The following is a 20,180-nucleotide window of genomic DNA, read 5'->3' as shown; positions in this document are numbered from 1 at the left end:
TTGTAACCTTCATACTTTAAATTAATACTTGGTACACAACTCAAATTTTGGCCCTGACATCAATGTTAGATACCGTCCTCACAACGTTATACAGAGTTAGGTTGGCCGGGTATTGCTCTTCTAATTATATTACTTCTAAGGTTGAAATATTTTGTCCATTCAGGAATATAAATTATTTATCTTTGAAAGTCATAGGATACCCCATGCCTTCTAGAACCCACCCAGTTCCCCCCTTTCCTCTTCTGGTAAGAGTTAAGCATCTTCCCTTGGGCGTTTCTTGTTATTTAGTGTCTTAGGGTCTGTAGTAATTATAGCATGAGTATTCTGTACTTTATGGCTAATATCCATGAATAAATGAGTACATAGTATCTATGTCCTTTTGGGTCTGGGTTACCTCACTCAGGATGATATTTTCTAGTTCCATCAATTTGCCTGCAAATTTAATGATATCCCTTTTAAAACTTGGTGGGTGGGTGGGGATTAGGTGTAGGGAGAGCCACAGAGAAAGAGCCAGTTGAGAGAACAGGAATCCTTAGCTGGTAAGGGTAGGGGTGACATTTTTAGAATGTATCAGAGAACTGGGATAATGGAGGCCCTAGGGTATCTGTGAGGGTGACTCTGACTCTAAGAATCCTAACAGTAGGAGATAGAAATAATGAAGTGGCCACCTTCTGTAGCCAGGTAGGACTTCCAGTGGAGAGATAAGGATATCAAATCCACCAACAAAACCTTAGACCCAAAACCTATCCTGCCTACAAGATGAACAAGGACAAAGATGGAGCAAGACTGAGGGAGTGGCCAACTAATGACTAGCTCAACTTGAGACCCACCCCATGAGCAAGCAGCAATCTCTGGCACTATTAATGATACTTTGTTATGCTTTTACACAGGAGCCTAGCATAGCTGTCCTCTGAGAGGCTCCGCCCAGCAACTGATTGAAACAGATGCAGAGACCAACAGACCAACACTGGATGGAGCTGGAGGAGTCTTGTCGAAGAGTTGGGGGGAAGTAGTGAAGGACACAGAGGGGATAGGGACTCCATAGGAAGATCAACAGAGTCAACTAACCTGGACCCCTGAGGGTCCCCAAAGACTGAACCACCAATCAAAGAGCACTAATGTGCTGTACCTAGGCTTCCCTGCACATATATAGCAGATGTGCAACTCAGTTATCATGTGGGTGCCTCCAAAACTGAAGCTGGGGTTGTCTCTAAAGCTGTTGCCTGTCTGCAGATCCCATTCCCCTAACCAGACTGCCTTTTCTGTCCTCAGTTTTAGAGGATGCATTTAGCCCTGCATCTGAGACTTGATTTGTCAGAGCTGGGACACCCAGGGGGGAGATATTGTGTGGGGAGGAGGGAGGAGAGGGATAGTGATCAGGATGTAAACTGAATAAATAAATTAATGAAAAATAATTAAATGGTATATATCTAAGAAAAAAGTCATGGTTTTTATTTACTCCACCCTTCCTATATTTGTCTTATTTTACCTTTTCTCTCTTCCTGATTTCACACCCCTCCTCTTTTCTTTATTCTCCCTCCCCATTGTCCTCTATATCTTCTTCCTTCTACATCTCTTCATCTTCATTCTTGTTTATAGTACATTAAAATATTTTACAAATAAATTCTGGGTTCAATGTCAATACAAAAGCAGAATATGACCCACAGATTTTCAATTTTTTGTTTGTTTAATCTACTTGTACTTTTCACATAATAATGATTTTAAGGTAGTAAAATATGAGCCAATGTGTAAACATTATTCTAATAATATTTGATTTTATTTTTCTTGTGATAATGTGCCTGATCACTGCATTTAGAGGTATACTACCTTGACCAGATACTACAATATCCTGATCTTGTGTATATATGTATATATACATATATATACACAAGAGAGTTGAGCATATATATATTCTTATATTGTATTTCACTCTTTGTATCTTTTCTTTTCACATCAATTCATTTTTGTAAGAACATTATGAATATTGGATTAGGGGGTCATCTTACTTTAGTGTACACTTGTTTTAACATAGTAAATGCATCTGCAATGACTATTTCCAAATACAGCCCATGCTGCAGTATACTGAGCTGTATCTTTCACATAAGAATTTGGGTGGATGCAGTTTACCCAATAAAAGCAGAGTTTTCACTTATTCCTAGGACAAACTGTAAAGCATTGTGAGCATATTGCTTATCATAAACCGAAGAATTCTTTCTTCTTCAATTACAATTACACAGACGGAAGAAATGAAATTTCATGTTGAAAGACAAACATGATTGTAAATAGCTAGTGAGAACTAATGGTACTATGAACTCAGTGTTTTCCTTAGTACTAATACTACATAAAATGCACATTTACTAGAATTGCTTCACAAGAAGGGTTAACTAGATATGCTTTGTATGTGTTTCATCCTAAGGCACCAGAAACATAATCACTTTGTCTTTAAGATGAAAACGTACACCTGACTATCTTTTTGCAAGGAAAACAATCCAATATATTCAACTGTCGTTACCATTTCTTTTTTCTATATGCTATTTTACTAAGTAGCTAATAATAACATTACAATCACATATCTACCAGACTCTAAAAGAGATTACTCTATCAAGGCAATTTTATTAGTTTGTATTTTAGTGTATATAATGAAGCATATCCAGCTGGGTAACTTTATAAAGAAAATAGGCCCATTTAGTGCATGGTATTGGAAGCTAAAAATGTGAACAGAATGAAAGAAACCTAATGAAAAGCATCTTGGCTGTGTCAGCTTGTGGGAGAAAGCAAAACAAGGACGAAAAGCATCTTGGCTGTGTCAGCTTGTGGGAGAAAGCAAAACAAGGACAAAAAGCATATGTAAGACATGGAAATCCCAGAAGCAGGGGCAGAGGAGGGAGAAATATGAATGAGGTTTTTCCCCAAATGACTATGAATGAATGTATTCCCTACCAGACTTTTACTAGGCCCAGCTTCTTACAGATTTCACGTAACTCCCTAAAGCTTCCATATTGAAGATTAGGCCTCTCTCACAAGAACTCTGGGAGAACAATCTTTCAAGTAATCAATTTACAAATGATTCTACATTTCATTGCATAATATTTAATATTCCTAATTGTTATTTGTACTACAAATCTCACCACAAATTCTTTTTTTTTTCACTTATTCACTTTACATTTTGCTCACTGCCCCACTTCTGGTCACCCTCTCCCTCATCCCCCATTCTCTCTCCTTTTCTTCTCTCAGCCTGTCAGATGGTGGGGCTGGGTATCCTCCCATCTTAGCACTTCAAATCTCTGTGAGACTAGGCACATCCTCACTTACTGAGGCCAGACAAGGCAGACTAGCTTAAAGAATAAATCTCACATATAGGCTTTTGGGGTAGCCTCTGCTCCAGTTGTTCAGGAATCACATGACGACCAACTACACATCTGCTACATATGAGCAGGTAGGTCTAGGTCCAGTCCATGTATGTTCTTTGGTTGGTGTTTCAGACTCTGAGAGCCCCAAGGGTTAGTTGAAAATATTGATCTATTGGTCTTCCTGTGGAGTTCCTCTCTCCTTTCTGGCCCCACAATCTTTCCTACTTACTATTCTACTCTAAGAGTCTACAAGCTCCAGCCACTGTTTCACTGTGGGTCTCTGCAAGATAACAGAGTATCATTCATAAATTGGGTCAGGGATTAGTACTTGCCCATGGGATGGGTCTCAATTTGGGCCCATAATTGGTTGGTCATTCCCTCATCTCTGCTCTATCCCCCATTCCTGCATATTTGTAGATAGGATAAATTTTGGGTTGAAAGTTTTGTAGGTGGGTTGTCATCCTTATCACTCCACTGTGGTTCCTGCCTGACTACAGGAGATGGCTTCTTCAGGTTCCATATCCCTAATGCTGTGAATCACAGCTAAACTCACCCCTATTTGATTCTTGGGGGTCTCCCTTATCCTGGGTCTCTGTCTTGTTGGAGAATTCTCTTAAACCATATCTAAAATATAGCAGAAACCATTTTTAAATTTGTTAAACTGGAAAACTGATGCCTAATGACTGGCAGCACATGTCTAGAATCCCCCCTACTTAAGGAGATTGTCTTAGTTTGCTCCCCCTTTGCAAGAAAACACGAGGCAAAAGTTACTTTTGAGGAAACTTTATTTTAGTTATTGCTTATCACAGAGGGAAAGGAAATTAGGACAGGGACTGGCAGCAGAGGTCATGAAGGACTATTGCTTCCAGGCTTGGTTCCTCTGTCTTGCTCACCTACCCTTCTTATATAGCCCAGGGCCATATACTCAAAAGTGGCAAAGCCCATAGTGGGCTGGCCACTCTTACATCAACTAGTAAAGAAATTTTCCCACAGACATGCACATGGGCCATTTCCCTAGTTGAGTTTCCATCTTTGAGTATGAAGTTGACAATTGAAGGTAACCATGATAGGGACTGAAAGAAGAGGATCAAAAATTTGGGTATCTAAGAGACACTGTATCTTAGAAACGTTTTTAATGGTCAAGGATGTGGCTTATAGATACAATCTTGGCTAGTAGGCATAAGACCATGTGTTCAATCCCCTGTGTATATCATATATACACAGACATTATTATCTATGAGTGGATTATTTTATTTTCCAATTGGTTTGGTATCATATTAATACCAAGACTTACAGAAGATCAAGCCAACCAAAACTTCAACATGGAAGGGAAAGTTGGATGACATCCTCCTATATGAGGAAATATTGGCAATGGCTACTAGAGGAGAGTCAGTTCTATCCAGTTAACTGAAAAGTTGCCCATGTGCCAATATTCCAGTAAATGATCTCATGCCTATTTATACACAGACAGCAATAACAGATTCTGTGGAGATTTTTAAAAAGGATAACATATGAAGCTGAGAGGGAAAGGTAATAGGAGATGAAAGGAATTATTGTAGGGGGAGAATGGAGGGATCTGATCATAAGAAGGAGTGATATTAAATAAAATCAATAAGTCATTTTGTTCATAGGAATATCCCAAGAAAATTTCTACAATCTTTTTCTTTGGATACTACTAGCCTTACAAAAGAGCAAAAGATTACTTATTTTGCTCTGTGTTTCTTTTCTTCTCATACTTCTTCGCAAGGGGCTGGTAACTCCACGAATTTTTTTTCTTAAATACTTTTGATGTACTATATTTTACTTATGCATACATATTTTTTGTACTTATCTATATAAATGGCAATTGCACACAGGTTTCAAAAGAGGCCAGCAATGAGGATCAGAACCTCTGAAACTCAAATTACTGGCAGTTATGAGCTGCTTGATGTAGATGCTGTGAACCAAGCCTGAGTCCTCTGTAAGAGCAGCGCGTGCAGTAATCTATTGAGCCATCTCTCTAGCCTCTGATATAATTTCTGAATAAGTCAATCATTCAGTTAATGAAATAGTCAATAATCACTAACAATACTTGACATGGTGCTTCCATAATGAGAAAGTTCTCTGTCAAACCTTGAATAATCTCTATGCCCTTAGTACCTTTGATTATGTAAGAGACAATAAAAAATAATAGTGCAAAGCCAAAGAAAGACATTTCTTTTCCCATATACTAATTGTGATTAATAAAATTAAGGATATGACAACTGAGAAAATCTATTTCCACCAGGAAACTAAAATACATAAGGAGATTGTTACATTACAAATCATTTAAAAATTAGTTTAAGAATAATTTCCCTCTATGAAAGTATTTTTTTCAAAAGTTTGTTCATTCAGGACAGGTTGATAAAGGATTCCAAATTCAATCTCCCAAAATGCTAGTCATATTTAATTTGGTCACAGGCACAGTGACATTCCTAAAATAATTAGGGGGAAACTAAACTGGTTTTGCCACTGTCATTAGAATGTGGTTTTTTTAATATTTCTAAATAACAATGCTAAGACAAATTATATATGTGTTTCAGTTTAAGAAATTTCATCACTGAACTGAGTACAATCTAAATAAATCCGTTTCCATAATTATATATTTAGGTATATTCCTGGAAATTTTATGCCCATCCTGAAACTGTGGTTGGACCACATTTTTTTTCATGTTGTAAAAAGGGTCATGTGATATCATAAATACAGTATGTTACCCCATAATTATTCACTATATCATACAAAGCAAAATAATATTGTTAAGTACCAGAAAAGTAAAATAATATTGTTAAGTACCAGAAGGAGTAAATGCTTTACTTTATACAACAAAGTGGATTTCATGAGTATGATTAAGCTAGGGATCATATACAAGATCATACACACCATACAAAGAAGCTGGTTCGTAACAGTTCCATGTCCCTTGCTGTGGGCAATGTGACATGAAACTAAGGCTTGCTCATTGAAGGTTGGCATATCCACAGGGGAAATGTCATTGTGACCACCTTTGCTATGAGGTATGTACAGAACATCAGTTTGCTGTAGTGGTAGGAGTGATACACCGTTTAACTCAGATGGAATCATCTGTCCAGAGCGACTTTCAGAGCGAAATACAGATGGGGAATTTTTCATGGGATTGTTTTCTTCTACATCATGAGATAACGCACATCCTTAATAAACTGAGTCCCACCGCAGTATTAAGTGGATGGCCATTGAAACAACTGAAAAGCTAGGGGAGATATATTGAAAGAGGATTGTAATAAAGCTATAATAGATGTTAGCTGGGTATTAAGCCAAAACTAAGTTGAACTGTCTACAAGGAAAGCACTTGAACAAATAAGGAAGGAAATTCAATAAGAGCTAGGAAAGAGTAAACAAGTGGGAGGCATCTTTCATGTTTACCTATGATTTAGCAGTAAAGGTAGATAAACTGGGAGGATGAAATACAATTTTAGCTTCTTATTCCTTATAGCAAGGATCACAGAAAAGAAACCAGACAAAGGGACGTGTTCACAGCATTTGAAATTAAACTTGAATCAGGACATCATGGTGCATACCTGTAGTCTTAGTACTGAGGATGCTAAAGAAGTTTGATTTCTGTAAGTTTAAGGATAGTCTAGGGTACATAATTAGTACCTGGTGAGTCAGGGATGCGTAACAAGACCTTTCATAAACAAACAAATTAGCACCGAACATCTTTACATGTACCCTTGGGGTACTCTTGTGGAGAAAGGAGGTGTCATAAGTAGGAAACCACCTCTTTCCTAACAGGATGGTCAAGGTTGCCTGAGGTTTAGAGTCAAGTAGGATCGACAGAAGCACAATGCCAAATTTAACTTGATTTCTGGAGGCTTCCATAAGTATCATGGGCAATGGGCATCAGAGGATAAACATAGAGATAGAAAAGTTTAGGTGAAAAGAAGGATTAAGCTTGAACTAAGGGTGAAATCGTCCCCTTCAACTATATCGTGTACCTTTCTCATAGAGGTTTACAAAACATGTATATATTGCCAGGACACACCCTATATAGCAATGTTGGTAAGTTGTGTGTGAAGGTGTGAACCAGAAACTCAGTGTGGTTGAGGAAAAAGAGCTGAGTGTTTGGCAGAGCTGAGTAAGACCAGGGCTGCTTGGCGAAGCTAGACGTGGTGGCTGGGTGGCTGGGTGAGACGGCCATTAGCAGCGGTTGATCTTGGAGCTTACCCGTAACACCGGGTAAGGAACAAGTATGCATTTATAAAATTACGCGTAACAGAGTTTACCAAGATGGAGATAGTTGATACAGTTTTGGACCATGTTAATAACCAGGTTTGTCTGAGAAAGAAACTAGATATCTCATGGAGAATGACTGTAGATTACACAGAGATAAATATCACAGTGCCCCAAACCCATACATCTGTCCCAAGCATTAAATTTTTAATGAAACAAGTGATAGAATATTAAAACCCTTTTGGGCATTATTAGGCCTTGTTGATATTTTTTTTTTAATTTTCTCTGTAGCTGCTGAATCTCAAGAAACACTTTTTCTTGCCTGGAATGGGTGTTTGCATTTGCTGTAGAGCCTCTGAAAAGTGCCTTACTATATATTGCAACTCTCTAACCCACAGACATATAAAAACAGTGTAAAGATACATAAGTGCACTTAAGGGAGCAAGGAAAAGAAATCATTCTACACAGGATGGGGATATGAGGCACATTCATGACATGCTTGAGTCAACATAGAAGATTTCCAATAGAATGGTTATGAAAATCATGCAACACCCTATGCCTATACATGTAAAAATGACAGTTCAATTCAGGGGATACCCCCTACATGAATAGAAAAGGTGGTTGATTAAATAAGGTTACTTCATGGAAAGTACCAATGCCAATTGTAAGTCGCTGCCCAGATCGCCCCCAGAGCTCCCATACAAACTATGGACTACTGTCACTATTACGTGCCCACTAAATTCAATGGTATATCTTTACTGGTAAAGATTCAATATATTCTGATTGCAAGATAAGGAGAAATCAGGTTGGGCCCTAGCTCAAAGTTTCTTACTTGATAAAGAGTGTTCATCTTACTAGAAGGTGGTTTGCAGCTTTCTGAGGAAAATACTTAATGATCGTGCCCAGCTATGGGCTCCACATGTTAAATCCACTAGCCTTTCAGGCAAAGTAATCTCACTGATTAAATAATGGCACAGTTGTTACAGGTGTGACTACCTACTTTCTTATTAAATTTAAATCCTATTTCAAAGAAACAAATTCACATTTACTATTATTGTAAGCTAGGACAGAACCATGTGATGGGACAATACGCCACTGGAGTAATGTTACTGCTATAGTAGTCTTTGTTAAATGATGTGTTCATGGTATTGCTTTTAAGCAAGTATTACATGCTTATACCAACAGAATACTAGTATTTTAAATTTATTGAAAACAAACATTTTTATAATTGTTCCTAATCATTGACAAGAATTCCTAGATATCAATGTCTGTTATAGTAAGATGGTATGATATTTCATCAGAAAAATTATATATTGATATCACTTCATCCAGACTCAGGGATCAGCTTTGAACTGGGAAAGAAAGAATGATTTAGAGAAAGGTGTAGAGTACAGTAGAACTCTGTCCATTGGGCATGTTATAGACTTAAATCATCTTTAAATCAGAATAGTTTGATTATCCGTGGGGATGCTCACAAGATTGGGCCTATTAATATTCTCCCATAAAGATAATGTAGGGAAAACCAAAAAATACAATCATTCTTGTTCTCTTGCCTTCATGTGCTGCATGAAATACTGCTCCTATAACATGTGGTCATATCTGGTTCTATAGTATAGCAGAGGTGGAAAGTTGACTAGACATTTATGTATGCGTCATCACTCAAAGTGGGGCATGACTTGAAAGTACTCTAACTACCTGAAATTTACCCATGTCCCTGAAAGTTAAAAACCCCTCACCATGCTTCTGTAAGTATCACTAATAAGTCACTGGTTCAGAAAATTGTACTTTGGTGACATCATTTCCTTGGTCTGTTGGTGACCTGTGAGTCATAAGTAAGCATTCAGTTTGATCTCATTATAAGAAGTCATGTTACTAGAAGGCTAAACATTTTTTAAAATGCTCAAAATTTAAGTAGTCCTTAGTTTATCAAATATTCTTTAGAAATTATCTTAAAGCAGAGCCTTGAGCATTGTCTGGGAACCTTTACATGTCACGAATAAGTATGACAGATGGATTTCCTCAACCATGATGGTTTTCAGGGAAATGTCATACTGAATCATCTGAACAGGTGCAAGTATTCTTATAGTCTATGAAGAATGTGAGAAGACACAAGGGGAATATACCCCAGTGAGTACTCATGACATAGTCTGTATATCCATGTGCACGTGATATACATGAAGTATATTGAAGTAAAGAAATGGTTAAAATAGATAATAAACAAATAATGTACACCAAATATTATGTTATGACTTCAAAGTATTTACCAGATACAAGATAGAGCCCATAACTTTTGTGCTATTAGATATGGAGTTTTAAAGGCATTGAATCCAGCACTAATGTTCAGTAATCTACAATGGATTATTACTTCCTTACAGGTAATGGAGAAGGTAGCTTATTAATAGAAGAAATTACAAGCCTTTGTCTATTTAAGTCTCGTATAAGGGGTTTTAGTCATTGAAAGTCCTATTTTTACTTCAACTGGGAAAAAGAAAAAAAATGTTGTCTTTAACAGAGAATCTATCTTATAGGGCACCACACTTTAAAAATGATTTTATAATTACTTGATATTAATTTATTACTTTTGGGTCCTATTACTTTTAATCCATAGAACTTTTAGAATAATAACTACTTAATAGTGACTTAAATAATTTGGTTAAAGAATTCTAATTTGTGATCAGCAACTCTGTTCATATCACCTTCCCAGATGTGAGCTGAAGAGAGACAAAGTTGAAGCTCAAGAGCTGTAAACACTTGTAACACTCAGAAAATCTCTACCAAAATACATGCTGAAATCTTTCACTACATTGAGGTTTTAAGGGAAAGGTTTATGTAGAAATTTTATTGGTGATTAGTTTCTGAATAAATTAATCATGGTTAGTGATTAGTTATCTGATATAACAGCAGATATGTTACTGTCCTTCCTACATGCTCCTCTCATTATTAGATACCCTGCTCTCCACTGGACTCTGCAGTGTCCGCACCAGCAAGAAGATGCCCATCAAATCTGGGCCCCAGACCTCACAACCTCAAGATTTCAACTCTAATAAATCTTTGTGTTTATAAACCACCTCTGAGACAGGTGGTGGTAGCACAAACCTTTATTCCCAACACTTGGGAGGCAAAGTCAGGCAGATCTCTGTGAGTTCCAAACTAGCCTGATCTATAGAAGTTCAGTTAATTAATAAAATCTCTGGTATTGAGGTACAGCAAAAACAAATAGGTCAAGGTGTCAATTGAATGAAAAATCAGGTCAATTATTCCACAAATATCATACCTCACCCTATCTACCTTTGCTGCAAAAAACACCAAACCCTTTTCTTCCTTTCCACTGCAAGAAAGTGTTGATGAACTTCCTCTTCAGTGTCTAGCCTCCTCTCTGTCCTTACTGTCACCCTGTAGGCCCACCTCACAATCCTGAAAGATCCCGTGTCTCTCCCACTTCAAATCATTTCCTGTTTTCTTTTCCTCCTTTCCTACCAATGAAACATAACACACACTGAAACAAAACTAGTTTTCACAAGGCATTTTATTATATTTTAATCAACAATTTCCAAACATTGTTATGTATGGGTATAATATTTGGTCTCTAAAGAAAAAACCACTTCCGCCTACGTTTTGGAAGGACAGATGAAGAGGATTCTGGGTTTGTGGATGACTCAGATAAAGACTCAGTACTACATGAAGTATTAGATTCTTCTGGGACCTCTTCTTTTGCCTTTTCTTGATTTTGTTTCTGGACCTTCTCTTTTGCTTTTTCTTGATTTTGTTTCTTTTTTGACTTCTGCCGGTAGTAAAAGACCAAGATGGTGCGTTTTCTTTTCTTTTCACCTTCCGAATTCTTTTCAAGCACTGATTTTATATTCTGCATTAGTTTGGGGAACTGCGAAGAGAAAGGCACAAGTTAAACCAGTTTCAAGCAAAGCATAGGGTCTACCTGATGATGGCTATAATAGGCTGGAGAACCAGTTTGTAGCAGTGAATGACATGAAAGGAGTAATAGGTGAGGAACTGGGGGGGCATGGCGAGAAACCTAAGAGAGTCTGACCTTTTCATGCACGGTTGTTTCCACACGATTAGAGCAAAGCCTTTCTGTCTGGCTTGTAGTGCTTTCTTCTTCAGTGGTAGTGATTGACTCATCATCAGAGTCAAGATCAGACAGTGTGTCAGAACTAGAATCGCTTATATTCTCACGACTGGTCATTCTGTAGCTCTAACAGCTACTGTTAACCTCAGGAGGCCTGACCTCTCTTATATAGCCTGCAAGACAATGAGAAGCCACACCCTTCAGCTTCGATTGGTTAACAAAAATTCCTCCAACCAATGGTTCGTTGGCTTGGCTTGGCTGTCACAAAGCTACTTTATCTACAAATTCTATGTACCAGGGAAGGGGACCGTTTCAATGAAGAATTTAAACTGTCTAGTTAGATAAAAGGCTCTTAAATAATCACCCTAAAGTAATTTCAGAGTCATCTTTAACTCTTCCCCGATGTTCTATGTCTCAAGGCCATATGATGCATTAAATTCGTCTAAGGGAATTTCAATAGTCACCAATTCACCTTTTAATAATAGTTTTTAACTCCTTGCAAATGTCCAGCATTTTATAACTATTTACGGCCTTTTAAAGTCATGTGTCCTTATTTCATTTATAGAAGAGTTGTGAGCTATCTCACTCCTCTCAAATATTTCACTATAACAGGTAGCTATTCACAGTGTATTATGTGGAACACATTTCCAGGAGATTTCCCTTTATCCAGTTAATATTCCTTCCAGAAAGCAGCATCAAATCAACCTCTTTTGGTCAATTAATTTTGGCAATTAATTCCTTGGCTTTGCTACAAAGCTCCCACAGATATTTCCCTATAATGCTACTATTACAAAAAAATGAAAGGTGTGTAGATATTATCAGTGTACAATAAAAAAAATCTTTTGGAGGTCTAGAAGTGGTGTGACATAAGAATTTCATATAGTGCATGTTCTTACTCAATATGAGTATCTAACCAATGTATTTCTATATTGACCACATTCTCAGGTTTTCTCTTGATCTGTCTGAAGAAAGGAAACAAACACTACCAATGGTAACATGAATTTTTTCCCCTTATAATATATATCTTGTATTAGAATTCATTCTCATGAGTCAATTCTTGGCTCATAAATAGTTTAGGTCATACACAAGATTTTGCACTGTTTTAAGAAAATCTCCTTTTTTAATACTTTTCTCACCAAACTCCGATTTGCTCAATTTGCAATTTAGATCTCATAGATACCATGAACCTTATCACCCTCAATGTCAAAGACGACTTTGGAAATACTATTGAGTAACCAATCTTAAAACAGAGACATTAGCATATATTCCGTTAGAATCAAGAAGATCATAAATCCTACACACTTTGTTGAAGAAGATAGAAGAGTCAGAACCAACGCTGTGGCATACTAAACGACCATATACCATGCATTGTTTGGCTTTGGATATGGATGAGAGACACAGTAAAAGAATTTGGGGCATGTCAGAAGTCGTAACAATAAAAAGGAAATAATTTTTCACAGCCTTCAGAAAGAAGTATAGGCCTTCTGATACCTTCTTATTGCCTGCATGGTGGTGGTGGTGGTAGTAGTAACTATTATTATTAATTATTATCATTGACTTATTACATTCTTATCAGTATTGTGGTAGCTATTTAGAAAAAAACTTAAGGCAAACAAAACACTTCATCTCCTACATTCACAAGGAGAACGTGGATAGAGAAAAGAAGGAAAATATCACCAAACATGATTTGGGTCAAGCATATGCTCTAGACAATTCAATTATTGATAAGCCTATTATACTGTTTAGAATAATAAAAAAAGACATTGAAGCTATGAAAACCTTATCAGGTATGGAGAAAATCAAATAAATTATTTTTATGTAGGATTTGAAAATTAATTAGTGTGAAATATAGAAAACTGAACCCTTAATTTATCTGTACCCAGGTAATGGATTTGATGCAGCTATTCCTAGAAAAGAGAACAGACTATCTTTGTAGAAAAGAGCATTTATAGAGATACTAATATGTGGTCCATTTACCAACTTAGAGTAGCTGAATGCAGTCCAAACTTCATAAATAATTGGATGAAAATTAAACATGACAAAATTATTAAACTTTTCATTTCCTTTTCACCATAATGAAATATGAGAAATGGAAGCATATATCTATATATTGAGAACAGACAAAGAAGATATCTTCTCTCTATATGTATCAAAAAACTTTCAAGGAAGGGACAGGGAGTTCATAGCCATTACAAATGTGACCTGAAGCACTTGCAGAGGAATTAAGAACATGTTTATAACTAATAGAAGGAAATACCAATTACAATTTTGACATGAATTCACTCAAACTTTTGCATGTATGAGAAGACATTATACTTTACATTAGCAACCATGAAAGCCTGGGTTCGATCCTAATCATGGAAATATATGTTAAGATAATACTATAATATTACAAATTTTATTTATGTGTCACTGATCTCAACAACCTGAAATGATACTGTGCCTCAATCCCCACAAAATATGTTTGTAATTTTAAACTAACTTATAATCAGTGTTATTATGGGAGATGTGAAGACTCATCTACTCTATGGTACATAAGAAACTAAGAGACTTGAGGAGTTGTACGAATTCCTTTTCTCAAATTACAAGACAGCTCACTCATATTAAACACATTCAAAATACCTAAGAAATAATATGATATGTTTGAATTACTGTTAAAAGTAAGAATGACCCTGATTTGAGCCAAGGAAATTTATTGGAATTGTTTACATATTTCCCTGAATCAATGTGAAGCTTTCAAATACTCAGTTCAGCCATTCAAACAACTACTATCAGACAATTCAAAACATAAACATGAACATTATTTCTCTTCTTTATAAGTGTCTGCTTAAATCCTTCATCCCCAAGAACTTATATTTCTGTGATTTTCTGATATAATTAATCCACGCATATCAATTTAAAAAATAGAATTATCCAGACATCTGATCTTTACCAAGGACCAGACACTTAGAAGGCTGAAGCAGAAAGGTTACTTGACTAAGAGTTCGGTAACAGTCTGGACTACACTGCCAGATCAGTATTTAAATCATAAAATCCAACTTGGTAAAAATCTATCCCCCGTTTAATTTTATTAACTCATTTCTCCTAAGAGGAATGTTTGCTAAAGTGAGGGCCACAGGACAATTTTTCAATATATTTAATATGGTTTTGACCTGCATTTTAGAATTTAAAACAAAATACAAACTGTAGAGAATTACAGAAAAAGTGAATGATTTATGCCCCTAGTCTTATGTTCTCAATCTATCTCCATTGTTTAAAGAAAATCAGACAGTAATTGAATAAAGATAATGATGACTTGAGGAACAACACAAGTCGTGAAGGCTATAAAGATAACTATGGGCAAGAGATCAAGACTCCCAAGGGTCTTTCTTGCATTGCTACTCTGTAGGAAGAGCATAGGCAGACCTAGATTCAAAACCTAGCCACTCTTTGCTTGTGTGATCTAGAGAAAATACTGAACTCTTTACGACTCCATGATCTTATCTGTGAAAGTGAGGCATAATAACTATCCCAGGACTTTGTCCCCAAAGTTAAAGGAGATCAGCTTACCAGAGTCAGTGAAAATATCTATCCCATCACTTGTAAGAAGTGGTTGCACATGTCAGTTTTTCTTTCCCTTTCTTTCTTTCTAAAGCGAAAACCTAATACAAAGACTCTTTCCTTATGCAAAAGCCTACCTACAAAGGTTGATGCATTTATATTTCCTGGGGTGAATTTTTGAATTTAGAAATACTTTTTTAGAAACTAATTTTTTATGCAAAAAAAATCACTGTCAGATTAACTGCTGCCTATAGAGCCTTTCTGCATATTTCTCTCAAGGTGGAGATTAAAATGTAGAATAGGAAGACATTTTGTAGCTAGCTCAGCTCTGAGAAACTGATTGAACTGGGATTTTCTGATTAGGTTGGTAACATAAAAATGTTATTTGGTAGACTATAACATCGCTGGTAGTAATTTTACACCGAGTTGAATTTAAAAGGCAAATAATAGTGTATGCTAACTGACTGAGCTGTGGCAGAAGTCTGAAACTGTGGGCTTTTAGGACTTTTGGATCCAATAGTCAGGAGAGAAAGGGAGGAGGGTCTCATAGCTATCCCCAGGAAAGTAAACTTGTCATAGGATTGACTGCTGTGCTAGCCAGCAGGTCTGCTAGGAACTATTAAGTTGTAGCAAGCTGACCTAGATACTACTGTAGAAATATAGGAAAAGAATAAAAAACACAAAATAATTCAAAACTGTGAAAACGTAGGCTCCTGAGGGGAAAAAGAGGAAGAAAATTTGCAGTATTGTAATCTTTGAACTCCATGAGAATATAGTCCCAAGCATACAATGTGCTCAATTTTGAATAAGAATCTCCTTAAGATGCCTAGACAAGCATGTTTGCTGTTTACACTCCTGCTCCCATCTCAGTCAGCTTTGTCTTTGGTATCCATTTTGTCACAATCAAATATTGTAAAACATTTGAAGAACTGACTATATTTTCTAGAATGTTAATAGGAGTTTTAATCTCTTACAAAATGAGTTAGTTTTATGAAGAAAATATTTCTGCCTGCAAAAATAACATAGATAATCATTTGAAGGATGTTATAAGCACTATTGAAAAGTTCAACAAGGGTTATTAAACTCTGTAATGCAATTTAAAGATACAACAGGCAGTCACAAAGTTATAAATCCACAGCCTAAAAAAGAGCTGTAATTCTTTCTCTAACTGCAGTTAGAGAAGAACAGACAAGCAGTGCAGAAGCAGCAGCATTTTACTAGGAGCATTTCTTTTTACCTGGTCTCTGATGCAAGATATTTTCCTGGGATCATTATGTATTTTTCAAAATGCCTTACTAATAACTGTCAATGGACAGGAGAAATGATTCTTAGCTATAAGTCATGTGTGCAGAATCAAGTGACTGTAATATTTTGCCCTAATATTTTGTGGTCCTATTTCATACTAGGCACGGATCCTGAAACCTATTTGAAGAAGATCAAGTTTCACAGTGGGCTACATGCAAAAAAAAAAAAAAAAAACGCAGTGCATTAAATAAAACCATAATACACTAAATTAATTAATTAATGTTATTTTCTTACCTTGATTGCTTTTAATAATTATTGGGTTTTCTTGGTGTGGGTAGTACCTGTATTCTTGTGGGTCTAAGCCAGTAGAATCTACACGGGCCAAGCTGAGAACATGCTTGAAGTCAAGGAGGAAGAGTGGAAAATAGGTTGCAGCATCAGGGATAAAATGGAGGCTGAAGCAAGAGGAAGCTGAAATTAAATAAAAAAACAGAGATGAATTAGCAGTTTATATTGAGGAAAAGGAATTTGCTTTGTGACTTGGAAGGTAAGCTGTAGAATGCAGTCTGGGCATGGGAAGGTGTCTGAACTGATAAATCTGGGGCTGAGTTAGCACATAGGCTTCTCTTTAGTCACTACTATTGTTTGAATATAATTTCTACCTATAAAAGTAATACTGAAATGCAATACCACTTTTAGGTGTGATTGGGTTATAAATATTGGCTTTCATTTTGTGATGAAATTGTGTATTTTATTAATGTGTTTACAGATTAAGAGGTTAATATTTTATCTCAAGAGTAGATCTGTAGGCTAGAATTACAGGAGGTATAACACTTTCCTAGTGTGGTCATTTGAACGATAATGTCACCCAAAGGTTCATATGCTTGAATGCTTGGTCCCAAGTTGGTAGAAGGATTAGGAAATGTTGCATTGTTGTAGGAGGTATGTCACTAGGTATGGGCTTTGACGTTTCAGAAGCCCATACCATTCACAGTTATTTTTCTCTCTCTTTGCCTCATGGTTGTTGTTTTAGTATGTGAGCTGTCGGCTGCTGCTTCAGTGCCATGCCTGCCTCATATCATGCTCCCTGACATGATGGTCGTGGACTCCACCCCTCTGAAAGTATTATCCCAATAAATTCATTTTATACAAGTTTCATTGGTTGTTGTGTCTTATCATAGCAGTGGAATGGTAAGACACCTAGCATGGCTTCTGATTTTGTGTTTTTATGGGATGCCTGTGTATGTGAATGTTTGTATCTCTACTTTTATGGGATTCTTGTCCTTTTACCCTGGTTCTTTTTTTTTCTGCTTGTTTGTTTTGTCCATTTCAATTTGTTTCTGTTTTATACTCATTAGATGCCCATTTAACAGTGAGAAACAGAAAGGGTATCACTCTGGATGGGATGGGGAATAGCGAGGAACTAAGATTAGTAGGGGAGGAGAAATCATAATCAGGATACATTGTGTGAAAAAACTATTTTTAATTTAAAAAAGGTATGGATCTTAGTGAGATCTAAAAGAACTTAATACAAGCCACTCAAACTATTCTTTTTAAATGCCTATATGGATAGAACAATAAATACACAAAGCTTAAAATACAGTCAAAGTCAAAAAGAGCATTCCAATCTCAAGTACTGTAATAGTCTCAAACCAGAATATTTGCATGTTGGAGTCAGTTGGGGATTATGATAAACAAATACTATTCAATAGTCTAAATAAATTCTATAACATAGTTAAGGCATTGAAGCTTCCTTCCAGACATATAATTATTCATTCTATAGAAAATAAAGTACCAGAGATGGTAGATAAAGCAAAGTATTTCCCGTAATAATCCCTCTTATAAAATCAGTGACCCATTTTGTCCTATCTCCAAAAAGCACAAAGTTAGGAAGGCAACAGACAATTTTACCACTAAGTTTTTTTTAACTTCATCACATACCGAAAGTGGCCACACATTTTGATTCTTTTTCTTATGGCCCATTATACATGTATGCTACTGATCAATAGTATCAATAGTATCACCAAATATTCTTTTGCTGTTTTCTTCTTTTGAGATAGGGTTTCATGTGTCCTGTTCTCAATAAACTGATAATCATAATTCAGCCTCTCAAAGTGTTTAATTTTGTCTTTTATTTTTAAATATCTACTGTATTATATATTGAACTTCATGAAGACACAAAATAAGTTTGATCTGCCATTAAATCTCTATTGCTAGCTTAAGGCATGGTTCTTAGCAGAGAACCTGTTTGAAAGTTTCTATTTTTTGTAATATGAAATGTATGTTCCAAATATGGGTATGTAGGAACAGAAGACTAGAGGATGAGAAGAAAGGAAGGTAATGAGTAATGAAACAAGAAAATAGAAGAAAGTGTATGGCTTGATAATTTCTTGATGGTACAATCAGTGATATGGATTAACTGATTGATAAGAGTTTGACCATTTAGTCTACAGCCAAAACTATTCATGTAACTCTGCATAGATTTGTAAGTTCTATTTAAAATTACATATTTAGAATGAATTATAATTTGTAAATAGTTTGCAAACATTTGGAGCAGTTTTGATGCAGAGTCATTCTGGACATTTTTCCTAGCCATCCATTGACAACTCATTGCCAAGGCCTGCATCAGTGTTGTTTCTTGATAACAGTTGAATCTGCTTTCTTAAGCTTCCACCATGGAGAATTTTGCCTGTGGTGCAATGGTTTCCCCTTGTCACATCTTAAATAATTTCCTTACAGATCTCATGACTTTGTGACTCATTCAATCCAATTTCCAACAGTGCTTCAAACTATAACATTGCACAAGACAATTAAATAGAGGTTTACTGTTGCTTAAATGTCATCACTGGTCCTTCACCTTGGACAAGATAAAAGCTCTTCACATGTTCCACAGCTGTGAGTTACTCTCAGAGTCTTACCTTCCAGTCTCCTTTTCTTCTCCCCTCTGATCACTGTGTTTGATTTTAAAATTGTTCCATTCTTTCTTGACATGAAACTCCCATGCACACTGGTTACTTCCTCTAGAATATTCACATATACCTATGCTTTTTTTTTGCTTGTTTATTTGTTTCTTCACTTGTTTGTTTCTTCGCTTGTTTTTTTTTTCTTTGCTTGTTTTTACTAATATTGTAGACATGAACTCACCTAACATTTCTTTACCAAATTTCCTCAACCAGGATTCTTTATTAGTCATTGATGAGGTTTATTTCTAACATGGACCATGAGGCAATATCCTTTATCTTAATAAAACTAATCCTATACTGAAATTACATACTTGCTATTGAAATAGTTTCTTTAATGGTTACTTGCCTGTTAAGTGGGAAAAGATCTATGAGAACTATGATTGATTTTGTGTAACACTGTATGAATAAGTTTTAGTATAATGTGATCTGGAGAATTGATAATCAATACATAGTGTTGAAATAGTAAAACCTACACTGAAGAATATACTCAATGCATGCTTTTTTAATGTTCTCATAACCAGAGGGAATATTTTCAGAAACCTATTTCTAACACAAAGTGACATGATAATTTAGTTAACTTCTCAACACTTACATGTAGCATCAGTATTTAACTTGATGACAATTTTTTTTATGAAAATATATTGAAACACTGGGCTATTTATAGCCTTGTAATAAAATCAAATTAATATCTTTGAATCTTGATCTCATCATCAAATCACCTTTTATTTGAATAATGAAATGGTTTTTAAATTCTGGTTATAAATATATACCTATGGG

The 20,180-nt window shown here is 35.9% G+C and overlaps 1 protein-coding gene across 12 annotated transcripts in view; it reads right to left on the bottom strand.

Annotated features, from left to right (window-relative positions):
* Nucleotides 1-11,079: 11,079 nt before the first annotated feature.
* The window catches only part of Spanxn4l (SPANX family, member N4 like), a 167,580-nt gene continuing 158,479 nt past the window's right edge, over nucleotides 11,080-20,180 (bottom strand). For 7 of the 12 annotated variants that reach the window (XR_015646805.1, XR_015646806.1, XR_015646804.1 and 4 more), the window contains 2 exons: nucleotides 16,735-16,911; nucleotides 11,080-11,451 (listed from right to left, as the gene is read on the bottom strand). Coding sequence is in view for 6 of the 12 variants with exons in the window: in XM_087601052.1 (XP_087457178.1) it covers nucleotides 11,414-11,451; nucleotides 16,735-16,911 (215 nt within the window). In the remaining 6 variants the exon portion in view is untranslated. Of the gene's footprint in view, nucleotides 11,452-11,616; nucleotides 11,829-16,734; nucleotides 16,912-20,180 lie in introns of all 12 variants that reach the window. The other 5 variants (XM_087601048.1, XM_087601047.1, XM_087601049.1 and 2 more) reach the window with 1 other exon arrangement.

Source organism: Rattus norvegicus, chromosome X, assembly GCF_021556685.1.
Source record: "Rattus norvegicus strain SHRSP/BbbUtx chromosome X, alternate assembly SHRSP_T2T, whole genome shotgun sequence".
Classification (NCBI taxonomy): Eukaryota; Metazoa; Chordata; class Mammalia; order Rodentia; family Muridae; genus Rattus; species Rattus norvegicus.
Note: the sequence above shows the minus strand (reverse complement) of the source record. Positions and strands in the feature narration are given on the sequence as shown.